Source organism: Salmo salar, chromosome ssa19 (assembly GCF_905237065.1).
Source record: "Salmo salar chromosome ssa19, Ssal_v3.1, whole genome shotgun sequence".
NCBI lineage: Eukaryota > Metazoa > Chordata > Actinopteri > Salmoniformes > Salmonidae > Salmo > Salmo salar.
This window is the reverse complement of record NC_059460.1, coordinates 979233-999568: the sequence shown is the minus strand read 5'-3', so window position 1 is coordinate 999568 and position 20336 is coordinate 979233. Positions and strand designations below refer to the sequence as shown.

The 20336-nt window shown below is 44.0% G+C and overlaps 1 protein-coding gene and 1 long non-coding RNA gene across 3 annotated transcripts; one reads left to right on the top strand and one right to left on the bottom strand.

Annotated features, from left to right (window-relative positions):
• Positions 1 to 935: 935 nt before the first annotated feature.
• On the top strand, positions 936 to 3065 carry LOC106578263 (uncharacterized). The gene is made up of 2 exons (XR_001322400.2): positions 936 to 1090; positions 1933 to 3065. It is a non-coding gene; the product is annotated as an uncharacterized lncRNA (long non-coding RNA).
• Positions 2776 to 8493, bottom strand: LOC106578262 (histone H3.3A). Of its 2 annotated transcripts, none has more exons than XM_014156922.2 (4): positions 8321 to 8493; positions 7599 to 7745; positions 7365 to 7518; positions 2776 to 3812 (listed from the first exon to the last, which is right to left on the bottom strand). In XM_014156922.2, the coding sequence occupies exons 2-4, from the start codon at positions 7724 to 7726 to the stop codon at positions 3684 to 3686; spliced, it is 411 nt and encodes a 136-aa protein (XP_014012397.1). In that variant the 5' UTR covers positions 7727 to 7745; positions 8321 to 8493; the 3' UTR covers positions 2776 to 3683. The 2 variants fall into 2 exon arrangements, with proteins under 2 accessions (XP_014012397.1, XP_014012398.1); XM_014156923.2 differs by having other exon boundaries at positions 7599 to 7763; positions 8321 to 8484.
• Between the last annotated feature and the right edge of the window lie 11843 nt (positions 8494 to 20336).

The window sequence follows — 20336 nt, the reverse complement described above, 5'->3', positions numbered from 1 at the left end:
CTATCATAATTACTGTGTAAGTCTATGGGAAGGGGTGAGAACCATGAGCCTACTAGGTTTCGTATTGAAGTCAATGTACCTAGAGGAGGACAGAAACTAGCTGTCCTCCGGCTACACCATTGTGCTACCTTACAGAGTGCTGTTGAGGCTACTGTAGACAGTCATTGTAAGACTGTTTTAATCAATTATTTGGTGACGTTAACATATGTAGTATAGATTTAGCTAAAAATCATTTTCTCATGTTTGACTATTTTTATGAAATTCATTGAGAATGGCCCTCCCCTTCCTCTGAGGAGCCTTCGCTGTTATTGGATTCAAGACAAGGTTGTTTATATTGATCTCAGATTCTCAGTTTGTCAGTGTCAAAAAGTAGCCTGTCATTTTGATAATTTGTTCAGTATAAACTCTGCCAAAGTTTCCAGTCATGTAAAATGACACAGAATTGCATTAAATGCATTTATCCAGGACCCTAGGCTACTAAAAATGTTCCCCATGTGTGCAACTTCTATGCTGCTCTATGCCACAACACAAATGCTATGATTTGCTTACAATTCTTTAACATAAAACAGACCGTCTCCTATGCGTTCTGATACCAAGTCACCCCGCTTACTTACTTGTTCTGGCACCTTGCGATTTACAAATTAAGCACCGGTTTTAAGCATGACCCGAAGGCTACATAATTGTCTGGGTGCTCTTGCAATTCCAATAGGTGACAGATGGCAATATTATCCAACATTTTATGCAAGCACAGTATCTTGCATTGTTTATCATAACAATTTGACGTCCACCATAGATTAAATGTAAAAAATATAATATTCTAGTTTTGTTTAAATATATTGGCAGCATCTGTGATCATACTGTAAAATTAAAAGGCCTCAACTACCTGTCGAATGTTTAGGAATCATTTTCTCGTTAGCTTTTTTGACGAACACAATTCAGTGTTACACAACGAAATGTTACATGATCTGCTTCGAACTGAGTATTTTGACCTGTGATGGCCATTCTTCACGATGTCGAGAGTAGGACGTGTTTTATCTAGTTTGTCACACTATCGTGAGATTGTGATTTATGTTAACATGACGAAGCAGAGGTATGTACAATATGATAAATATACAGCTACATGTGCAGTACTCAATTAAACTCCAGGAGTTGCGTTTAGGCGGCTAGCTATACAGTTCAGTTTCATCATGGACAGAGTAGTTCAGTGAATCAAACAAACCTGACTGAAACCAAGCTAGCAAAGGTGTACACATTTGGTTCAGGTTTTAAAACCATCACTCAGTGTTCAGTGACGCTGGTTATTTTACCTTTTAGATTAAGGGGCTCTTCGACCTTCCTGCACCCCACGTGATCAACCAGGAGCGACTGACTCACATTAGCTAACAGTGATGCTTGCTAGCTACATTTCCTACGGTCATGTTTTTATTTTAACTAGGCAAGTCAGTTAAGAACAAATTCTTACTTACAATGACGGACTAAGAACAGTGGGTTAACTGCCTTGTTCAGGGGCAAAAACAGATTTTTACCATGTCAGCTCGGGGATTCGATTTAGCAACCATTCGTTTACTGGCCCAACACTCTAACCACTAGGCTACATGCCGCCCCAGGATCCTGAGTAGCTGCATATCTGAAGCCTTTTCAAACGATCAAATATGAGAAGGGGGGGATACGATATTGCGTAACAGCTTTCTGTAGGTTGCCAAAAAAAATCCTAGACGCCCAAGCTCCTAAAAATAGTACATTAGTTATTTGGCAGACGCTCTTATCCAGTGTTTGTCCAGATGTGGTAGCACATCTGTCATAGAAAGTACGTTTTTCCTCAAAGTAGCGATCAGTAAAGTCACTGTATGGGTGGGGAGTGGCATTCTGTTCAATGCCATTTATTGAAATGTAACGGTGGCTTGTTTTTTATTTTTTTTAATTTTTTTTTAGATTAAACCATGCACGGACCCTCTCCCTTACCTCCCAGAGGCTGGCTAAGTCAACAGCAGATGAGGATGGTGAGGAGCTCAGTCATCCCATCAAGTTCAGTACCAGCAAAGCCAGTCACAAGACTTGGGATGTAGACCAGTCCCTTGGAAGCAAGTATCAGCGGCCATGGTGGAAAGTCCTCCCCATCAGTCTCTTTGGGGTGAGCTTCTTGCTGTGGTGTGCACTGAGGGGTGAGACAGACTTTGATGGACAGCTTGAGAAGAATCTATGAACATTTACCTGGCTTACTTGAAGAACAAAGCAAATCTAGCTAATATTGTGCAACTGAAAGTCTAATTTCAGGTTATTTTAGCTAGATTAGGCAATGTCTGGAATACACAATTTGTGTATGCTTCCATGTCGATGAGCAGTGAGCCTGAGGTATTAATGCTCTGGCCATCCACCTGTAAGGATTTAAGGAGCAAAATGCAATTATCATACAAAATGTTTACTATCCAAGATTTAGACTTTATGAACCTCACTCAACATTGTCAATCGTGTGAGGGAAAGGTAACACTAACCATGCTTCCGTCCAACCTTCAGGCAAGTAGTCATAAACATATGGTGAAACCAAGTTGTGTACAATATGAATTAGATGTAATTTTGCAGAAGATGTAGTCTTTGGCTGTGTATTTGTAGCCTGTTGGTTTTAAAATGTTAATGCAGAGCCTTGTACTTAACATACTGCCTCACTTTAAATCAACAAACACCAATCCTGGGCATAGTTAATTTTGCCTCAGCCATGGCTAAGAAAGTTATAGCTCAGCCTAGAGTTTGCATAAATTAGGGTCATAAACAATGTAGTCCAAGTGAGGTAGTGGAAATTTTATTTACAACAAATGGCCATAATGTGATATGCATACTACATTAAGATGACCTAAAAGTATTACCATTTAAAAAAAAAAAAAGTTTCAAAACCTGAGAGAAAAGAGTAGGAATGTTTTTGCATGAAACTTGCTACTAATGTACTATAAATACCAAGCTTTTATTTTACTAATGAGACCATACAAAAATGACTACATACACTGAACAAAGATTGTCCCAAGTTCAAGCTGAAATTAAAAAAAATAAAGATTTTACACACAAATCTTAAATTTTGTGCACAAATTGTTTTACATCCCCATTAGTGAGCATTTCTCATTTTCCATGCACCTGACAGGTGTGGCATATCAAGAAGCTGATTAAACAGCATGATTACACAGGGACACCTTGTGCTGGGGACAAAGGCCAATTAAAATGCGCAGTTGTCACAATGCCAGATGTCGCAAGTTGGGCGAGCATGAAATTGGCATTCTGACTGCAGGAATGTCCACCAGAGCTGATAAGCCGCATCCAACATTGTTTAAGAGAATTTGGCAGTACGTCCAACTGGCCTCACAACCATTGCTGATGTTCATGTTGTGAACAGAGTGCCCCATGGTGGGGTTATGTACAGACAATGAAAACAATTGCATTTTATCGATGGCAACTTCAATGCTCAAAACCGATGAGATCCTGAGTCCCATTCTAAGGTATTTGTGACCAACAGATGCATACCTGTACCCAGTCATGTGAAATCTATAGATTAGGGCCTAATGAATTTATTTAAATTGACTGATTGCTTTTACTGAGTTCATAAGGCAATGAAATTGTTGTTTGTCCAGCATAGTAATTTATGGTTGAACACCCCAGCCAATATCACCCACCTTCCCGCCAAGAGTTCAAAGTTCATATTATGCACGCTCGCCTCGGATTCGCCTAGCCAGCTGGATGTCTTTGGGCATGATGGTGACCCTCTTGGCATGGATGGCACACAGGTTGGTGTCCTCAAACAGGCCAACAAGGTATGCCTCACTGGCTTCCTGTATGGGGAGAGAAAAGCCCATAATCAGAATCTATTGGCATCAGTACATATTAATTTAAGTGCAGCAGCAGCTAACCAAGTCATGATTTACCTGCTACATAATTGGGACAAAGGCTAATCTGGCACACCACTGCCTGGGTTGTCTGCCCATGTTAGAGCAACAGCCAATGGGACTGAACCAAGGTTTCCATTTGGGGGGGGGGGGTAGAATAAGTTTCCAGACAATGTGACTGGGAAGAGAGAAATTTACCAGACACGTATGCATAAACCATTAGGGCATCAACCCACAGTGCTCAGAATATAGCAATGCATCTTAACAGAAAAAGCAACGCATTTGTCGCAGCAATCAATAAAACTATTTTCAAGTTAGAAAGCAGGAGAATCTAAAGATTGAACTTGGATGGGTTGCTAATATGACTAGGATTGTACCTTTTGCTTCTGGACAACGAAATAAAGTAAACATGAAAACTAATTGAACGGGATTAATGGCATAGGGGTGGGCCCAATAGGGAATGGAAATGCATGTCAAAAGTACTTGTCCATAGAGGAATAAGACCATTCGACACACTTCACCAGAAAGGAACCGAGGATCATTGGCATCTTACTTTTTTGTTGTTGCTGTGGATTGTTTCAAAATCACAAGCACGTACGCCGATGCCCATTTGGGAAGTCTGCAATTTGGTAAACGCAGGGCAATAAGACCTAGCTGATTGAGTTACGGCTTGTGTCGTGAAAATGTAAAATGTGTGAAGCCGTCTGGAGTAGAATTTTTAAATGTTGGGACAAGGGGAGGGGTGTGTGGCGAAGATGGTCGAGTCTACAGAATTGCTCAGCTGTCTCCCGCCAATTCAGTGTAAATTGTTTGCCCTTTGATTTTAGTAAATGTACCGTTAAGCTGTCATTTGGTTACAATTTCTGCTAATGCATGCATTAGTCATTTTACTGTTCTCATTGAATAGAAACACTGTTTGCAGAGTTTACAACCTTCTACACTTGTGAGTTTGTTTATTTCATAACCATTTGAGGAGATTTGTCAATTTCTCATTGTCTTTTGTTTGGAGTGCTCCATGTGAGCAATGAGCATGTCTGGTTTCTCAGTCCTGATAATGTTGAGGGAGCGTGCATGCATAGAAGTACCTAGCCTGCTGTGTGGAAATGTAGGAAAGAGGAACATCCACTGCGAACTATATTTTATTAAAACTAGTTCCACAGTAACCTATTAGAAAAATATTTCCAACAACCGCCATCAAGCCTCAGTGTGAAAACGCAATAGAAGTTAGAGGCTACGAGTTCTGTGCACTCATTTAGCTGCCAATGGATCAATGTATCTGTTAGAGGTCGACCGATTAATCGGCATGACCGATTTCAAGTTTTCATAAACACTTTTGGACGCCGATTACATTGCACTCCACGAGGAGACTGCGTGGCAGGCTGACCACCTGTTACACAAGTGCAGCAACAAGCAAAGGTAAGTTGCTAGCTAGCAATAAAACTTACCATAATCACTAGTTAACTACACATGGTTGATATTACCAGTTTAACTAGCTTGTCCTGCGTTGCAAATAATCAACGCAATGCCTGTTAATTTATCATCGAATCACAGGGTAATGATTTAACAAGCGCAGTTGTGAAAAAAAGCACTACCGGTGCACCAATATACGTAACCATAAACATCAATGCCCTTAAAATCAATACACATATATTTTTAAACCTGCATATTTAGTTAAGAAAGTCATGTTAGCAGGCAATATTAACTAGGGAAATTGTCACTTCTCTTGCATTCTGCGCAAGCAGAGTCAGGGTAAGAGCAGCAGTTTGGACCGCCTGGCTCGTTGTAAACTGAAGGCCAACACCGTAATTAATGTGCCACAATTATGACATTGAAGGTTATGCAATGTTACAGCAATATTTAGACTTAGGGATGCCACCCGTTCGATAAAATACGGAACGGTTCTGTATTTCAATGAAAGAACTAACGTTTTGTTTTTGAAATGATAGTTTCCAGATTTGACCATATTAATGACCTAAGGCTCATATTTCTGTGTTTATTATATTATAATTAAGTCTATGATTTGCTAGACCAGTGGTAGGCAGCATGCTCGTAAGCATTCAAACAGCACTTTTCTACATTTGCCAACCGCTCTTAGCAATGCTTGAGGCACAGCGCTGTTTGACTTCAAGCCTATCAACTCCCGAGATTAGGCTGGCATTACTATAGTGCCTATAACAGCCAATAGTCAAAGGTATATGAAATACAAATGGTATAGTCCTATAATATCTACAACCTAAAACTTAACTGAGAATATTGAAGACTCATGTTAAAAGGAACCACCAGCTTTCATATCATGTTCTGAGCAAGGAATTTAAACGTTAGTTTTTTTTACACTTTTACTTTCTCCACACTTTTTGCATTATTTAAACCCAATTGAACACGTTTCATTTATTTGAAATGAAATTGATTTTATTGATGTATTATATCAAGTTAAAATAAACATGTTAATTCAGTATTGTTGTAATGGTCATTATTACAAATAAATAAAAGTCTGCATCAGCTTTTTTTGGTCCTCCAATAATCAGTCAACCTCTAGTATCTGTGTCCATATGGCAGAGGTTGGTGATGAAATCTGAAGTTTGCTTAACTTTCAGATTTCTATCATTTGAACTCAGGTTTATGATTAACATGACCGATTAAGAAAACAAAACTGCACATGAAAATCCTAACTGCACTTGTTTACCTTTATTTAACTAGGCAAGTCAGTTCAGAACAAATTCTTATTTTCAATGATGGCCTAGGAACAGTGGGTTAACTGCCTTGTTCAGGGGCAGAACGACAGATTTGTACCTTGTCAGCTCGGGGATTCGAACTTGCAACCTTTTGGTTACTAGCCCAATGCTCTAACCACGAGGCTACCCTGCCACCCCCTTAAAAAGTAGGAAATGGTAAGATAAATTGCTAGCTTTCCCCAACCTTAAAACGGACAAAATTATTGCATCCATGTTGCCATGGTCAGATTATGCCTATAGGCTACTTTGAAGCAAGATAAGTGTCTTGAGAAATGGTGGTGGGTGATGGGCTGCGAGCATTTACTTGAATGGGAGGCACACTTCAGTTGCCAGTTGAGAAATATAGTCTCTTTAGTTGCGCACCAAAATTGAACGCACAATAGCATTTAGAATTATTGTGCAACTAGTTTTTAAATTATATTTCACTCCAGCAGCAACCAGCTTAGGACATACAAGAGATCCAGTGCAAAATAGGCTCTGTATACTGTGCACATGTTGTGTTGGATAAATAAGAGCCATGACTAAAGAAAATACTGGCCAATTTAATACCAATAAATTATGCAAATTAACCTATAGTAACTGTAGACCAATAAGCATAACAGTCAAATTTACTTAAATCAACTGGTATTGCCAGCAGTGAAAAGCACTATTTAGCTATTTGTTTTTCTGTTTTCAGCTACAACAGGCTTTTTGGGCAAAACAGAAACCCTGGACTACACCCATCCATAAGCAACCTGTTTCAACTCAAATCCTATGGTTAACTTGCCTGCAGAGCACCAATGGCAGCACTCTGGAAGCGGAGGTCTGTCTTGAAGTCCTGGGCAATCTCACGGACTAGCCGCTGAAAAGGCAGTTTCCTGATCAGCAGCTCAGTGGATTTCTGGTACCGACGAATTTCTCTCAGAGCCACTGTACCCGGCCTACACACACACAGTCAGTACACATGCCAAGAAGTGTCCCGTTGCAGCAAATTGAGAAAGGTCCAGGTGAGAAGCGTTACCTGTATCGGTGAGGTTTCTTCACACCGCCAGTAGATGGCGCACTTTTCCTTGCAGCCTTGGTGGCCAGTTGTTTCCTGGGTGCTTTTCCACCAGTGGATTTACGGGCGGTCTGCTTGGTACGTGCCATAGCTCACTTGTAGACTTATCTGAAAATAGGTGAAATTCTAAAATGCACAATAAACCACGTGGCGTCACTACTCAAAAAACAAGGTAACTGATGGCCAGCACATTTAATATCTCGAGTTTTGAAACCAATCGTAGTGGTCGCATTAGACAGCCAAATAAATGGTGATACCTATATCAGCAGGCATGCAACTACACCATAAAAAAGGTGCCAAAAGGCTACTACTAACTTCATAAGGCTAATGGCGCCAAGATGCTAGCCGAGACCCCACCCACCCAGTCAACAACACAGGATGTTTAAACATATTGGACGCAGGGCGACAGCTTTCTAAACCGGTATGGCGGTTCAACTGAATGTAACGTTAGCTACCTTAGTTAGCCAAGCAGCATTTCAAAATTGCCTACAAGGCCTGGTTTGTTTAAGTTACCTACAGTAACTAGTTAACGTGGATAGCTAAATAAGCCAGGTTGGCAAACTAGTGCCCACGCAAACCACCTGTTTTTAGTTAACGCTCGACGTTAATTAGCTACCAACAACGGATAAAAATAATAGTTTTGGCTAACTATATTTCAATATGAACAACCACAAAACACTTACCTAGTGTATTTAGCTTGGTAAAATCTTAACTGAGAACAAACCACTACTACAATGTTCTTAGATGCCAGATACACCGTTACAGTTTCGTAGAGTTTTGAACAAGAAATGGTATTTGTATTTATACTTTTCTTGACGTCTAATTTGTAGACCTGCCCACAAACACCAGCAAAACGCATATGTATTGGTCAAACCAAAATGACGCCCTACGACGCCGAGACTTGTTTACAAATTGAATCACATTTCTAGAAGGCATTTCCAAGTTAAATATGAGATTTCTATGATAAAGTAGTTTAATAAATATAATACATTGTGGTTCATTTCCTATATAGAAACTGGCATCTAGCAACAAAAATCTGAATAAGTGGAAACAAAAGTATTTTGGAAACTTTTACTTGTCGGAATAACGGAAACGTGTAAAAAGGTCGATGCATTCGAAGAAAGACTCACATAGTAGTAATTTGGCTGCTTGAAATAGCATTGTGCATTTTTTCAAAGCCTTCAGAAAGTATTCACACCTCTGTACTTTTGCCACATTTGTACACACTATACCCCATAATGTCAAAGTGGAATTATGTTTTTCGAAATGTTTGAAATGAATTTAAAAAAATGAATAGCTGAAATGTCAATACATATTCAACCCCTTTGTAACGGCAAACCTAAATAAATTCAGGAGTAAACATTTGCTTAACAAGTCACTTAAATTGCATGGACTCATTCTGTGTGCAATAATAGTGTTTAACGTTATTTTTTTTTATGAATATCTCATCTCAGTACCCCACACATACAAATAATTGCATTTCGCTACATCTGCATTAACATCTGCTAACCATGTGTATGTGACCAATAACATTTGATTTAATTGTAAGGTCCCTCAGTCAAGCAGTGAATTACAAACACAGATTCAACCACAAAGACCAGGGAGGTTTTTCAATGCAGACATTGAGTAAAATAGAATAAAAATCAGACATTGAATATCCCTTTGAGCATGGTGAAGTTATTAACTACACTTTGGATGGTATATCAATACATCCAGTCACTAGAAATACAGGCATCCTTCCTAACTCAGTTGCCAGAGAAGAAGGAAACCGTTCAGATTTCACCATGAGGCCAATGGTGACTTTAAAACAGTTAAGAGTTTAATGGCTGTGATAGGAGAACCTGAGGATGGATCAACAACATTGTAGTTACACCAAAATACTAACCTAATTGACAGTGCAAAGAAGGAAGCCTGTACAGAATTGTAAAAAATCCAAAACATGCATCCTGTTTGCAAACTAGGTACTAAAGTAATAATGCAAAAAATGTGTCAAAGCAACTAACTTTTTGTCCTGAATACAAAGCGTTGTACACAAGCATAGTGGTGGCTGCAATATGTTATGGGTATGCTTTTAATCCTTAAGGACTGGGGAGTTTTTTGGGTAAAAATAAATTGAATGGAACTAAGGACAGGGAAAATCCTAGAGGAAAACCTTGTTCAGTCTGCTTTCCACCAGATACTTTTAAGCAGGACAATAACCTAAAACACAAGCCCAAATCTACACTGGAGTTGCTTACCTAGAAGACAGTGAATGTTCCTCAGTGGCCGAGTTAGAGTTTTGACTTAAATCTGCTTGAAAATCTATGGCAAGACCTGAAAATGGTTGTCAAGCAATGATCAACCACCAATTTAACAGAGCTAGAATAATTTTTTTAAGAATAAAGGGCAAATGTTGCACATTTCAGGTGTGGAAAGCTATTACAGACTTACCCAGAAAGTCTCACTGCTGTAATTTCTGCCAAAGGGGATTCTAACATGTATTGAGTCAGGAAGTTGAATACTTATCTAAATCAAGATATTAGTGTTTTATTTGTCATATACGGTATATATATATATATATATTTATTTTTTACAAATGTTATAATTTATCTTGCACTTTGAAATTACAGTGTTTTATGTAGATCACTCAAAAAATTACAATTCAATCCATGTTAATGCCACTGTAAGACATACAAATGTGGAAAAAGTCAAGCGGTGTGAATAGTGTGGATTTAACCTCATTATCGGATCATAGCTTTCACCTGGATTCACCTGGTCAGTCTTAATGTTTTGTACACTCAGTGTATGTAGATCACTTTTTGTTGTTGTTGAAAGATTACTATATTTCCCTTGTTAGAGTAATTCTGATTGTGAACTTACCCCACTTTTAACAATTTCCACAGAGAATGTTGCAAAAACACATTTACAGGAAGAACTGTACAGATAAAGTTTAGTAACATAAGAGGGAGATTTGACCTTTATTCTGTTACCAAAGTTAGCCTCTGCACAGTTTATTTATTTTTAATTTACTGTGTAAATTGTTCTAAGTAATCATTGTGTGTAGAGCTATATAGTTTGTTAAACTTCGTAATTAATGTTTTTTTGTTGGCATAAAGTGTAATTAAAGTGTAAAATCGGAGTATCAGTGTAATTCCATTATCGTGAAATTCCCCATGCATACAAAGTTTGTTATGGGGTTAGTTATATCTTGAGTCTATCCTGTCTGTAGAAAAGGAGGCCTCTAGTGCCCTTAAGAAGCTGCGTAGCTCCAAAGCCCCCCTGGCCAAGAAGAGGCAGATGAGGGCCATGTCTGGGGAAAACCGGAAGAAGATGGAGGTGGAGAAGGACAAGCAGTTCAAACTTATTCAGGCTGGTGATTGGGGAAAGAGAGAAACTCAAATATGAAAGTAGGGGAGATGGGGTCAGTTGAGCCAAAGGGGTAAGTTGAGCCACCCTTGTTTCTAGGAAACCATACACTAAAGTCATCATTTGACTAACTACTTAGGAAGAGGTCATTATTTCATGGAGTCTGTGAAGGAAGAAATCACATGGAAAAAGTGTTAAGCAAGTTAGGTCCAAAAAAACTGATTTCACCATGTTAAATTCATTTATTGTGTTATAGGTTTCATGATGATTGTATCAAAACCGAAGTAGATCATTTTAGGCTTGTTATATAAGTTGGGGTCTCTATACGCTTCAATATGATGTCCTAAACCTAACATGAAAGTGCATCCTGGTAGCTGTGTGGGCTAATACAGTCAAAATGTTTGCCTTGGGTTAAGTTCAGCCCCATGGCCATGGGGTAAGTTGAGCCAATGATTGAGCCAATGGCAAGTTGAGCAAATGTAAGTGTTTTCTTCCCAGGCCTATTGCAAGGCATTATCGCTGGGATATGAGGAAACAAAAGGGCAATGGTGTATGTTAAAAGTGTTTAAAAAAACGAAGTGTTTGTTAGATGTTAAGCCTGTGTTAAAAGATGCTTAAAATGATTAATTAAAATACAAAAAAGCGATTGTGTTGAATTGTGTTTGGGAAATAAAGATAGACATGGTTTTAAAAAGGTAGTGTTAATATTTAATTCAGTACAGAAGTTTGTAGGCAGGCAGCTTAACTTACCCTGTCCCACGATTTAACATACCCCATACCCGGGGGTAAGTTGTGCCAAGATGCCACCTTTTTGGACAAGCTCCGTTTCAAAACTGTAATGTTAACATGAATTCTGATTATTTCCAGGGATACACACTATCCTCAAATATACTGATTGTACAAAACATTAAGAGCACCTTCCTAATATTGAGTTACACACGGAAAACTGTTGAGCGTGAAAAACCCAGCAGCGTTGCAATTCTTGACACACTCAAACTGGTGCGCATGGCACCTACTACCATACCCTGTTCAAAGGCACTTAAGTCTGTCTTGCCCATTCACCCTCTGAATACAATCCATGTCTCAATTGTCTCAAGGCTTAAAAATCCTTATTTAACCTGTCTCCTCCCCATCATCTACACTGATTGAAGTGGATTTAACCTCATTATCGGATCATAGCTTTCACCTGGATTCACCTGGTCAGTCTTAATGTTTTGTACACTCAGTGTATGTAGATAACGTTTTGTTGTTGTTGAAAGATTACTATATTTCCCTTGTTAGAGTAATTCTGATTGTGAACTTACCCCACTATCTCCTACAGCAAGACAAATAAAAGTTCAAATTTAACCAAGCTTAGGTGAAAAATAAACATGCAGTGTACACTAAATTCAGTAGACTAGAAATACAACCAATGATATATCGAAATATGTGGCATAGAAATGTGGCAACTAAGCATTCTCTTTTTCTCTTTCAGCAATGTCAATGTCATGTCAAAGCAGTGGCAGACCCTGCTAAGATGTCCGTTTTCCACAGGAAAGCAGAAAATAAGACAGACACTTAAATACCAATAAATTCCGATGCAAAGAGTCAACAAGATACTTTCCAGGCACAAACTCAAAACACAAGTGTGCAGAACCAGGATAACTCAACTTTGAGAGCTGTCTATCCCTGTTCTCTCCCCTCTGCACAGGCCATACAAACGCTTCACACCGCGTGGCTGCTGCCACTCTAACCTGGTGGTCCCAGCGCGCACGACCCACGTGGAGTTCCAGGTCTCCGGCAGCCTTTGGAACTGCCGGTCTGCAGCCAACAAGGCTGAGTTCATCTCAGCCTATGCTACCCTCCAGTCCCTAGACTTCCTGGCGCTGACGGAAACATGGATTACCACAGATAACACTGCTACTCCTACTGCTCTCTCTTCGTCTGCCCACGTGTTCTCGCAAACCCCTAGAGCATCGAGCCAGCGGGGTGGTGGCACTGGAATCCTCATCTCTCCCAAGTGGACATTCTGTCTTTCTCCCCTGACCCATCTGTCTATCTCCTCATTTGAATTCCATGCTGTCACAGTTACCAGCCCTTTCAAGCTTAACATCCTTATCATTTATCGCCCTCCAGGTTCCCTTGGAGAGTTCATCAATGAGCTTGACGCCTTGATAAGTTCCTTTCCTGAGGATGGCTCACCTCTCACAGTTCTGGGTGACTTTAACCTCCCCACGTCTACCTTTGACTCATTCCTCTCTGCCTCCTTCTTTCCACTCCTCTCCTCTTTTGACCTCACCCTCTCACCTTCCCCCCCTACTCACAAGGCAGGCAATACGCTCCACTAATCTCATTGCAACTCCCCTCCAAATCTCCGACCACTACCTTGTATCCTTTTCCCTCTTGCTCTCATCCAACACTTCTCACTCTGCCCCTACTCGGATGGTATTGCGCCGTCCCAACCTTCGCTCTCTCTCTCCCGCTACTCTCTCCTCTTCCATCCTATCATCTCTTCCCTCTGCTCAAACCTTCTCCAACCTATCTCCTGATTCTGCCTCCTCAACCCTCCTCTCCTCCCTTTCTGCATCCTTTGATTTTCTCTGTCCCCTATCCTCCAGGCCGGCTCGGTCCTCCCCTCCTGCTCCGTGGCTCGACGACTCACTACGAGCTCACAGAACAGGGCTCCGGGCAGCCGAGCGGAAATGGAGGAAAACTCGCCTCCCTGCGGACCTGGCATCCTTTCACTCCCTCCTCTCTACATTCTTCTCTTCTGTCTCTGCTGCTAAAGCCACTTTCTACCACTCTAAATTCCAAGCATCTGCCTCTAACCCTAGGAAGCTCTTTGCTACCTTCTCCTCCCTCCTGAATCCTCCTCCCCCTCCCTCCTCCCTCTCTGCGGATGACTTCGTCAACCATTTTGAAAAGAAGGTTGACGATATCCGATCCTCGTTTGCTAAGTCAAACGACACCGCTGGTCCTGCTCACACTGCCCTACCCTGTGCATTGACCTCTTTCTCCCCTCTCTCTCCAGATGAAATCTCGCGTCTTGTGACGGCCGGCCGCCCAACAACCTGCCCACTTGACCCTATCCCCTCCTCTCTTCTCCAGACCATTTCCGGAGACCTTCTCCCCTACCTCACCTCGCTCATCAACTCATCCTTGACCGCTGGCTACGTCCCTTCCGTCTTCAAGAGAGCGAGAGTTGCACCCCTACTGAAAAAACCTACACTCGATCCCTCCGATGTCAACAACTACAGACCAGTATCCCTTCTTTCTTTTCTCTCCAAAACTCTTGAACGTGCCGTCCTTGGCCAGCTCTCCTGCTATCTCTCTCAGAATGACCTTCTTGATCCTAATCAGTCAGTTTTCAAGACTGGGCATTCAACTGAGACTGCTCTTCTCTGTGTCACGGAGGCTCTCCGCACTGCTAAAGCTAACTCTCTCTCCTCTGCTCTCATCCTTCTAGACCTATCTGCTGCCTTTGATACTGTGAACCATCAGATCCTCCTCTCCACCCTCTCCGAGTTGGGCATCTCCGGCGTGGCCCACGCTTGGATTGCGTCCTACCTGACAGGTCGCTCCTACCAGGTGGCGTGGCGAGAATCTGTCTCCGCACCATGCGCTCTCACCACTGGTGTCCCCCAGGGCTCTGTTCTAGGCCCTCTCCTATTCTCACTATACACCAAGTCACTTGGCTCTGTCATATCCTCACATGGTCTCTCCTATCATTGCTATGCAGACGACACACAATTAATCTTCTCCTTTCCCCCTTCTGATAACCAGGCGGCGAATCGCATCTCTGCATGTCTGTCAGACATATCAGTGTGGATGACGGATCACCACCTCAAGCTGAACCTCGGCAAGACGGAGCTGCTCTTCCTCCCGGGGAAGGACTGCCCGTTCCATGATCTCGCCATCACGGTTGACAACTCCCTTGTGTCCTCCTCCCAGAGTGCTAAGAACCTTGGCGTGATCCTGGACAACACACTGTCGTTCTCCACTAACATCAAGGCGGTGACCCGATCCTGTAGGTTCATGCTCTACAACATTCGCAGAGTACGACCCTGCCTCACACAGGAAGCGGCGCAGGTCCTAATCCAGGCACTTGTCATCTCCCGTCTGGATTACTGCAACTCGCTGTTGGCTGGGCTCCCTGCCTGTGCCATTAAACCCCTACAACTCATCCAGAACGCCGCAGCCCGTCTGGTGTTCAACCTTCCCAAGTTCTCTCACGTCACCCCGCTCCTCCGCTCTCTCCACTGGCTTCCAGTTGAAGCTCGCATCCACTACAAGACCATGGTGATTGCCTACGGAGCTGTGTAGGGAACGGCACCTCCATACCTTCAGGTTCTGATCAGGCCCTACACCCAAACAAGGGCACTGCGTTCATCCACCTCTGGCCTGCTGGCCCCCCTACCTCTGAGGAAGCACAGTTCCCGCTCAGCCCAGTCAAAACTGTTCGCTGCTCTGGCACCCCAATGGTGGAACAAGCTCCCTCACGACGCCAGGACAGCGGAGTCAATCACCACCTTCCGGAGACACCTGAAACCCCACCTCTTTAAGGAATACCTAGGATAGGATAAAGTAATCCTTCTAACCCCCCCCTTAAAAGATTTAGATGCACTATTGTAAAGTGGTTGTTCCACTGGATATCATAAGGTGAATGCACCAATTTGTAAGTCGCTCTGGATAAGAGCGTCTGCTAAATGACTTAAATGTAAATGTAAATAAAGTTCTTTGCTTTGGTCGTGATAATGCTATTGGTCATGGTTTGACTATGTATTGTAAACCGTTTGATTAATAAAATGTATTATTTGCATAAATATCCTCACTTCGCATGAATTCACTGAAGTTGCATCAATCTACGACCATCTCTACCTTTTGTGGCAGACCAGGGGGTTTTGTCAAGACGTTTACACAGATCAGACACGGACAGAGTTGGATTAGCTCGGTTTCCAGGATGTTAATTTAAATAACAAACCAAAAGAAAATAATGGGGGAGACCCTCTCCGGGATACTGTCTTCTGGGCTCTGGGTCTTGCTGTATCCTATGGGGAACAAACCTGAGCTCCCTCCTTTATCCATGGGACTGAGCAGGGACTATAAGGGAGTAACCTCTCTTCCCCCAGTCCCTTCCCCGTGTGCTGCCCTTCTGGCAGCTTTTGGGACTTGTCCAGCTCGTGAGCAATCAGCCCCTTGATTACTCACAAACAACAAACATCCCCAATTAGTCCTGGCCGGCGAGCCCCTCGAGACCTGGCACGTCCAGCAGAAGGAGCCATCGCCTCGTGATCTGGACTCCGTCTGTCACCAGGCCTCGACGAGTCTCCCCCTGGTGGCTAACCTGCTGTACACCACACTTTATTGAAACTGAAAGGTGGGCAAGTCAGCCTTGTCCAGTAACACACCTGTCTTGTTCAGGGAGGTGGAAACAGTTACTAATAATGTGCCCTGGACTCAAGACAAGTGTGTTGTTGGAAAATAGTATACTATTTCATGCCACAGTTTCTGTTACAACTTGCAGTAAAACTCCTGTTAATACATAGCCTCGTACGAACCATCCTGATCTGCAAACATTCTGTTTTTTGTAAAAACGGCTAGCTGTAGCCGTCCGAGCAGTTGGCTGTAGATGCCCTCACCCGCTAGTGACTTAATGCTGACTCTACTTGAGTCTGACCCCACTACAGGCAGTCCGACAAGAACCAGACAGATGTATTCATATCCAGAATTTTATTCTCTAGTTCACCACCACACATTAGCATACACACACACATAGAAGTGATCTTTGTGATTATTGCTGATGCACACACAACACACCCAGACCTGACCTGGGGAAGGGTGGGTCCCCCAGGTCAGGGAGCTGAGGGCCTAGCAGGGCAGGAAACTTAGGGCCTGACAGGGCTGAGGATTTGGAACCTACTACTAAGACTGAGGACTGCAAACTAGGTATGGCGGGAGGCTGCGAACCTAGCCGAGCAGGGAATTTGTAGCTTAGCGCTAGTGTAGTCGATTGGGTGTTGGCTGAGACTGGGGGCTGTGAACTGGCTAGAGGCAGGGACTGCACACCTAGAGGAGCAAATAACTCAAAGCCGAGTGGGACAGGAGACCCAGGGCTTAGAACTAGTGTAGGTGGTTCAGCGTGTAGCACTGAGGGAGCTGACTACTTGCCAATTGAGGCTGGGGGCTGCGGACCAACTGGGGGCAGAGGCTGCCGACTTAGTGGGGCAGAGAACCTATAGCCTGGTGGAGCAGTGGACTGATGGCCGACTAGTGCTGGAGACAGCGAAATTAGAACGGCTGAGGGCTGGGAGCCTAGTGTTGATAACTTTGGGCCTGACAGGGACAGCAAATCTGGACCTGACAGGGAAACTGACTCTAGACCTGACAGGGAAACTGAAAGAGGCTAGAACAGCAGTAGAGCTCTGGGCCTACTGGAGAAACTGGTACCTTTGAGCCTAGCGGGGCAGGAGCCTGATGACCCACCTGGGCTATGGACTGAGGGCCGACTAATGCTGGAGACTGAGGACCTAGTACTAGGGACTGAGAGTAGACAAGGGCTGAGGACTGAGAAGCTAGTGCAGGTTACTTGTGGCCTAGCAGTGCAGGAGGCTCAAAGCCCAGTTAGAGAGCTGTGAACTGTGTGTCTGGAGACTGCGATCCTAGTGCAGCTAATTTGGGGCCTATTAAGGCAGGAGGCTCCAAACCTGGTGGGATAGGCAACTACCTACCAACTAAGGCAAGGGGCTGCAATCTGAGCAGAGAGAGAGACTGCAGACCTACAGACAGGACACCTAATTAGAGCCTGGCAGGGCAGGGGGCTCTAAGGCTGACAGGCTAGGGCGCTGTGTACCCAATAAGGCGGGGGTCTTCGATCCCTTCAGGGCAGGATACTGTGGACCTGACAACAATGCGAACGTGGGTCCTGGCTGGGTAGAATACCTAGGGCCTACTAGTGCAGGGAACTGTAAACCTAGAATGGCAAATGACTGGGGGCCTAGCAGTATGGCAGGAGTCCAGGAACCTAAGTCAGAACAGTATGAACCTGCAACTACGGCCAGAGACTAAAGGCCAGGTACGAACGTAAACTGAAAACCTACAGAGGGGCCAAGATAGACTGGACCTAACGGGAAGGCAGGGAACTCTAGACCTACCATGGGGGCAGGATACTCAAAGCCTATCTGAGGGGCAGGACACTCAAAGCCTCCCTGTGAGGCATGGCGCTGAAGGCCTAGCAGAGAGGCACGGAACTCTAAACCTGACCCTACCAGGAAGGAAGGGAACTCTGACCCTATCGTGGTGGCGGGGAACTCTGATCCTACCAGGAAGGAAGGAAACTCTGAACCTACTGGGAAGGAAGGGAACTCTGACCCTATCGTGGTGGCGGGGAACTCTGATCCTACCAGGAAGGAAGGAAACTCTGAACCTACTGGGAAGGAAGGGAACTCTAACCCTACCCTGTTGGCAGGGAACTGGACAGCTAGGTCATGGGGAACATCAGGGGGGACTTCTGGTGGGTCCCCCAAGGAGAGGACTGGAGGGCCTGAGAGATCTGGAAGTATCAGAGTCCTTGAGGCTGGAGCTAGCAGGCTGCTAGCAGGCGGGGAAAACAAGAACCCCAGGCCTGGGACCAGGCAGGGCTGACGGAGCCAGGAGGAAGGGCTGAGTCCTTGTCGCCGCAGGCTTGAAAGACCGGAAGAGTCTGATCCCACCAGGCCGTGACTGGAGGGGCCCCAACGTCTGGGCTGTACTTTACCTCTGCAGTAGCCGGAGGCTGTGGCTCCATCCTAGGAGAGGGCAAATAATCCACCACAGGCTTAGGCTCCTGGCCAGGAGCAGGGAGGGGATCCTGAGAGAGAGCAGGCACCCTCTCGGGCCGGCATCCGATTGGGCACCCAAGTGTCTGCCTCGACCAGCAGGTGGTCCCCACTGGGAGGAGAGGACCACTCTACAAACGGCAGCAAGTACAAGCCCTATGGCATCGGCTGGCTGTGGCTCCACAACTGAAGCGGGTGTCTCCTTAACCATGTGGCGCTCTCGAAGCTCTGGTAGATATGGCATAGGCTCCAGCCAGGTGGGCCTGGAGCGACGACGAGCTGGTGAATAACTGGGCCACCTGTGGAGGTGGCGAATACTCTGGCCGGGGAGGCCTGGAGTGGTGTCTGTTTGGGGAGTATCGGCTGTGGTGGTACTCCTGGAGAGTAGTGGCGGTACTGGTGCTCCCACAGAGTACGCCCTCCTGATCTCTTGCTGCTCATGACGCAGGTCCTCGTATTCCCTCAGCAGCTCCCCACTGGTGAGCTGACCACTGAGGAGGCCTGGAGTCGGGCTGGTCGACTGTAGGATGAGAAAGGTGGGTAAGACCTAGCAGCTCATCTTCCTCTGGAAAGCGACGGCTTCGTGTGTGTGTTCTGGCTGGTGACAGCAGCCCCATATGTCCTAGGAATGCAGGAAAACTAATCTGCATCCTGGGGCGCAGAAACAACTTCTCTTTTGGGTACTGGAACATCTTCACTGTAGCCAGGTCAGAATCCTGCTCGAAGGACCATGTAAAAACGTCCATCTGGAACTGAACGGTTGGCTGTAGATGCCCTCACCCGCTGGTGACTTAATTCTGAATCTACTTTGGTCTGACCCTAATAGAGGCGGTCCTTCAAGAACCAGGCAGGTGTCTCTGTATCAAGAGCTTTATTTTCTAGTTCACCACACATTAGCACACACACACACACATAAAAGTGATCTTTGTGGTTATTGCTGATGCACGCACAACACTTCTAAAATAAACACTGTAAACTCGGTCGCCAGCCAAACTTGCATCTTCTTTTGTCAATGCCTAAAAACACTGAGCTAGAGTGGGCAAAGCCAGAGTTCAAATGTCAATTCAAACCCGCTGATTGGCTGAAGGGCTTTTTTTTACAGTTTCGCTACACGGATTCAAGTGGCAACGACCAGATTCAAACCGTTTGAGCCCCTCACTTACTAAATGTCATTAGTGTGCAGGAGGGCATGAGACAAAGGAATGTGTAATATCGGTGGAAAAAGTTGTCTGGGGAACCTAGTAGAGGTGTGTGGGTAAAATCACTGGGGAAGCCAAGACACAGTGGAAGAATACATTCCACCACATCTTTGTTTTATCACAAAACCAGGTAGCAACCTCTGTCCAGTGAAGTCCACAAAGCATATTTCATGTACAGTAACATGACCTATAGCATGGTCAAGCAAGTTAATGTTTCTGCCATTTTTGGACCACTAAACAACTGTTGATTTAGAACCACAGAGAGTTACCGTAAGTCGCAAAGAAATAAAAAGCTGCCTCCACTATTCCAGCACCATTTCAACATTACCAAATCAGCTCTGCTTAGTCTAATACAGTGACAA

Bases quoted from the DNA above. Each gene is read 5' to 3' on its own strand.
- LOC106578262 (XM_014156922.2), bottom strand. From the start codon at position 7,726: ATGGCACGTACCAAGCAGACCGCCCGTAAATCCACTGGTGGAAAAGCA. The intron at 7,519-7,598 runs GTAACGCTTCTC...GTGTGTGTGTAG, and splicing joins AAGAAACCTCACCGATACAG to GCCGGGTACAGTGGCTCTGA. The intron at 3,813-7,364 runs GCAAGTTAACCA...CTCCCCATACAG, and splicing joins CTGCCATTGGTGCTCTGCAG to GAAGCCAGTGAGGCATACCT.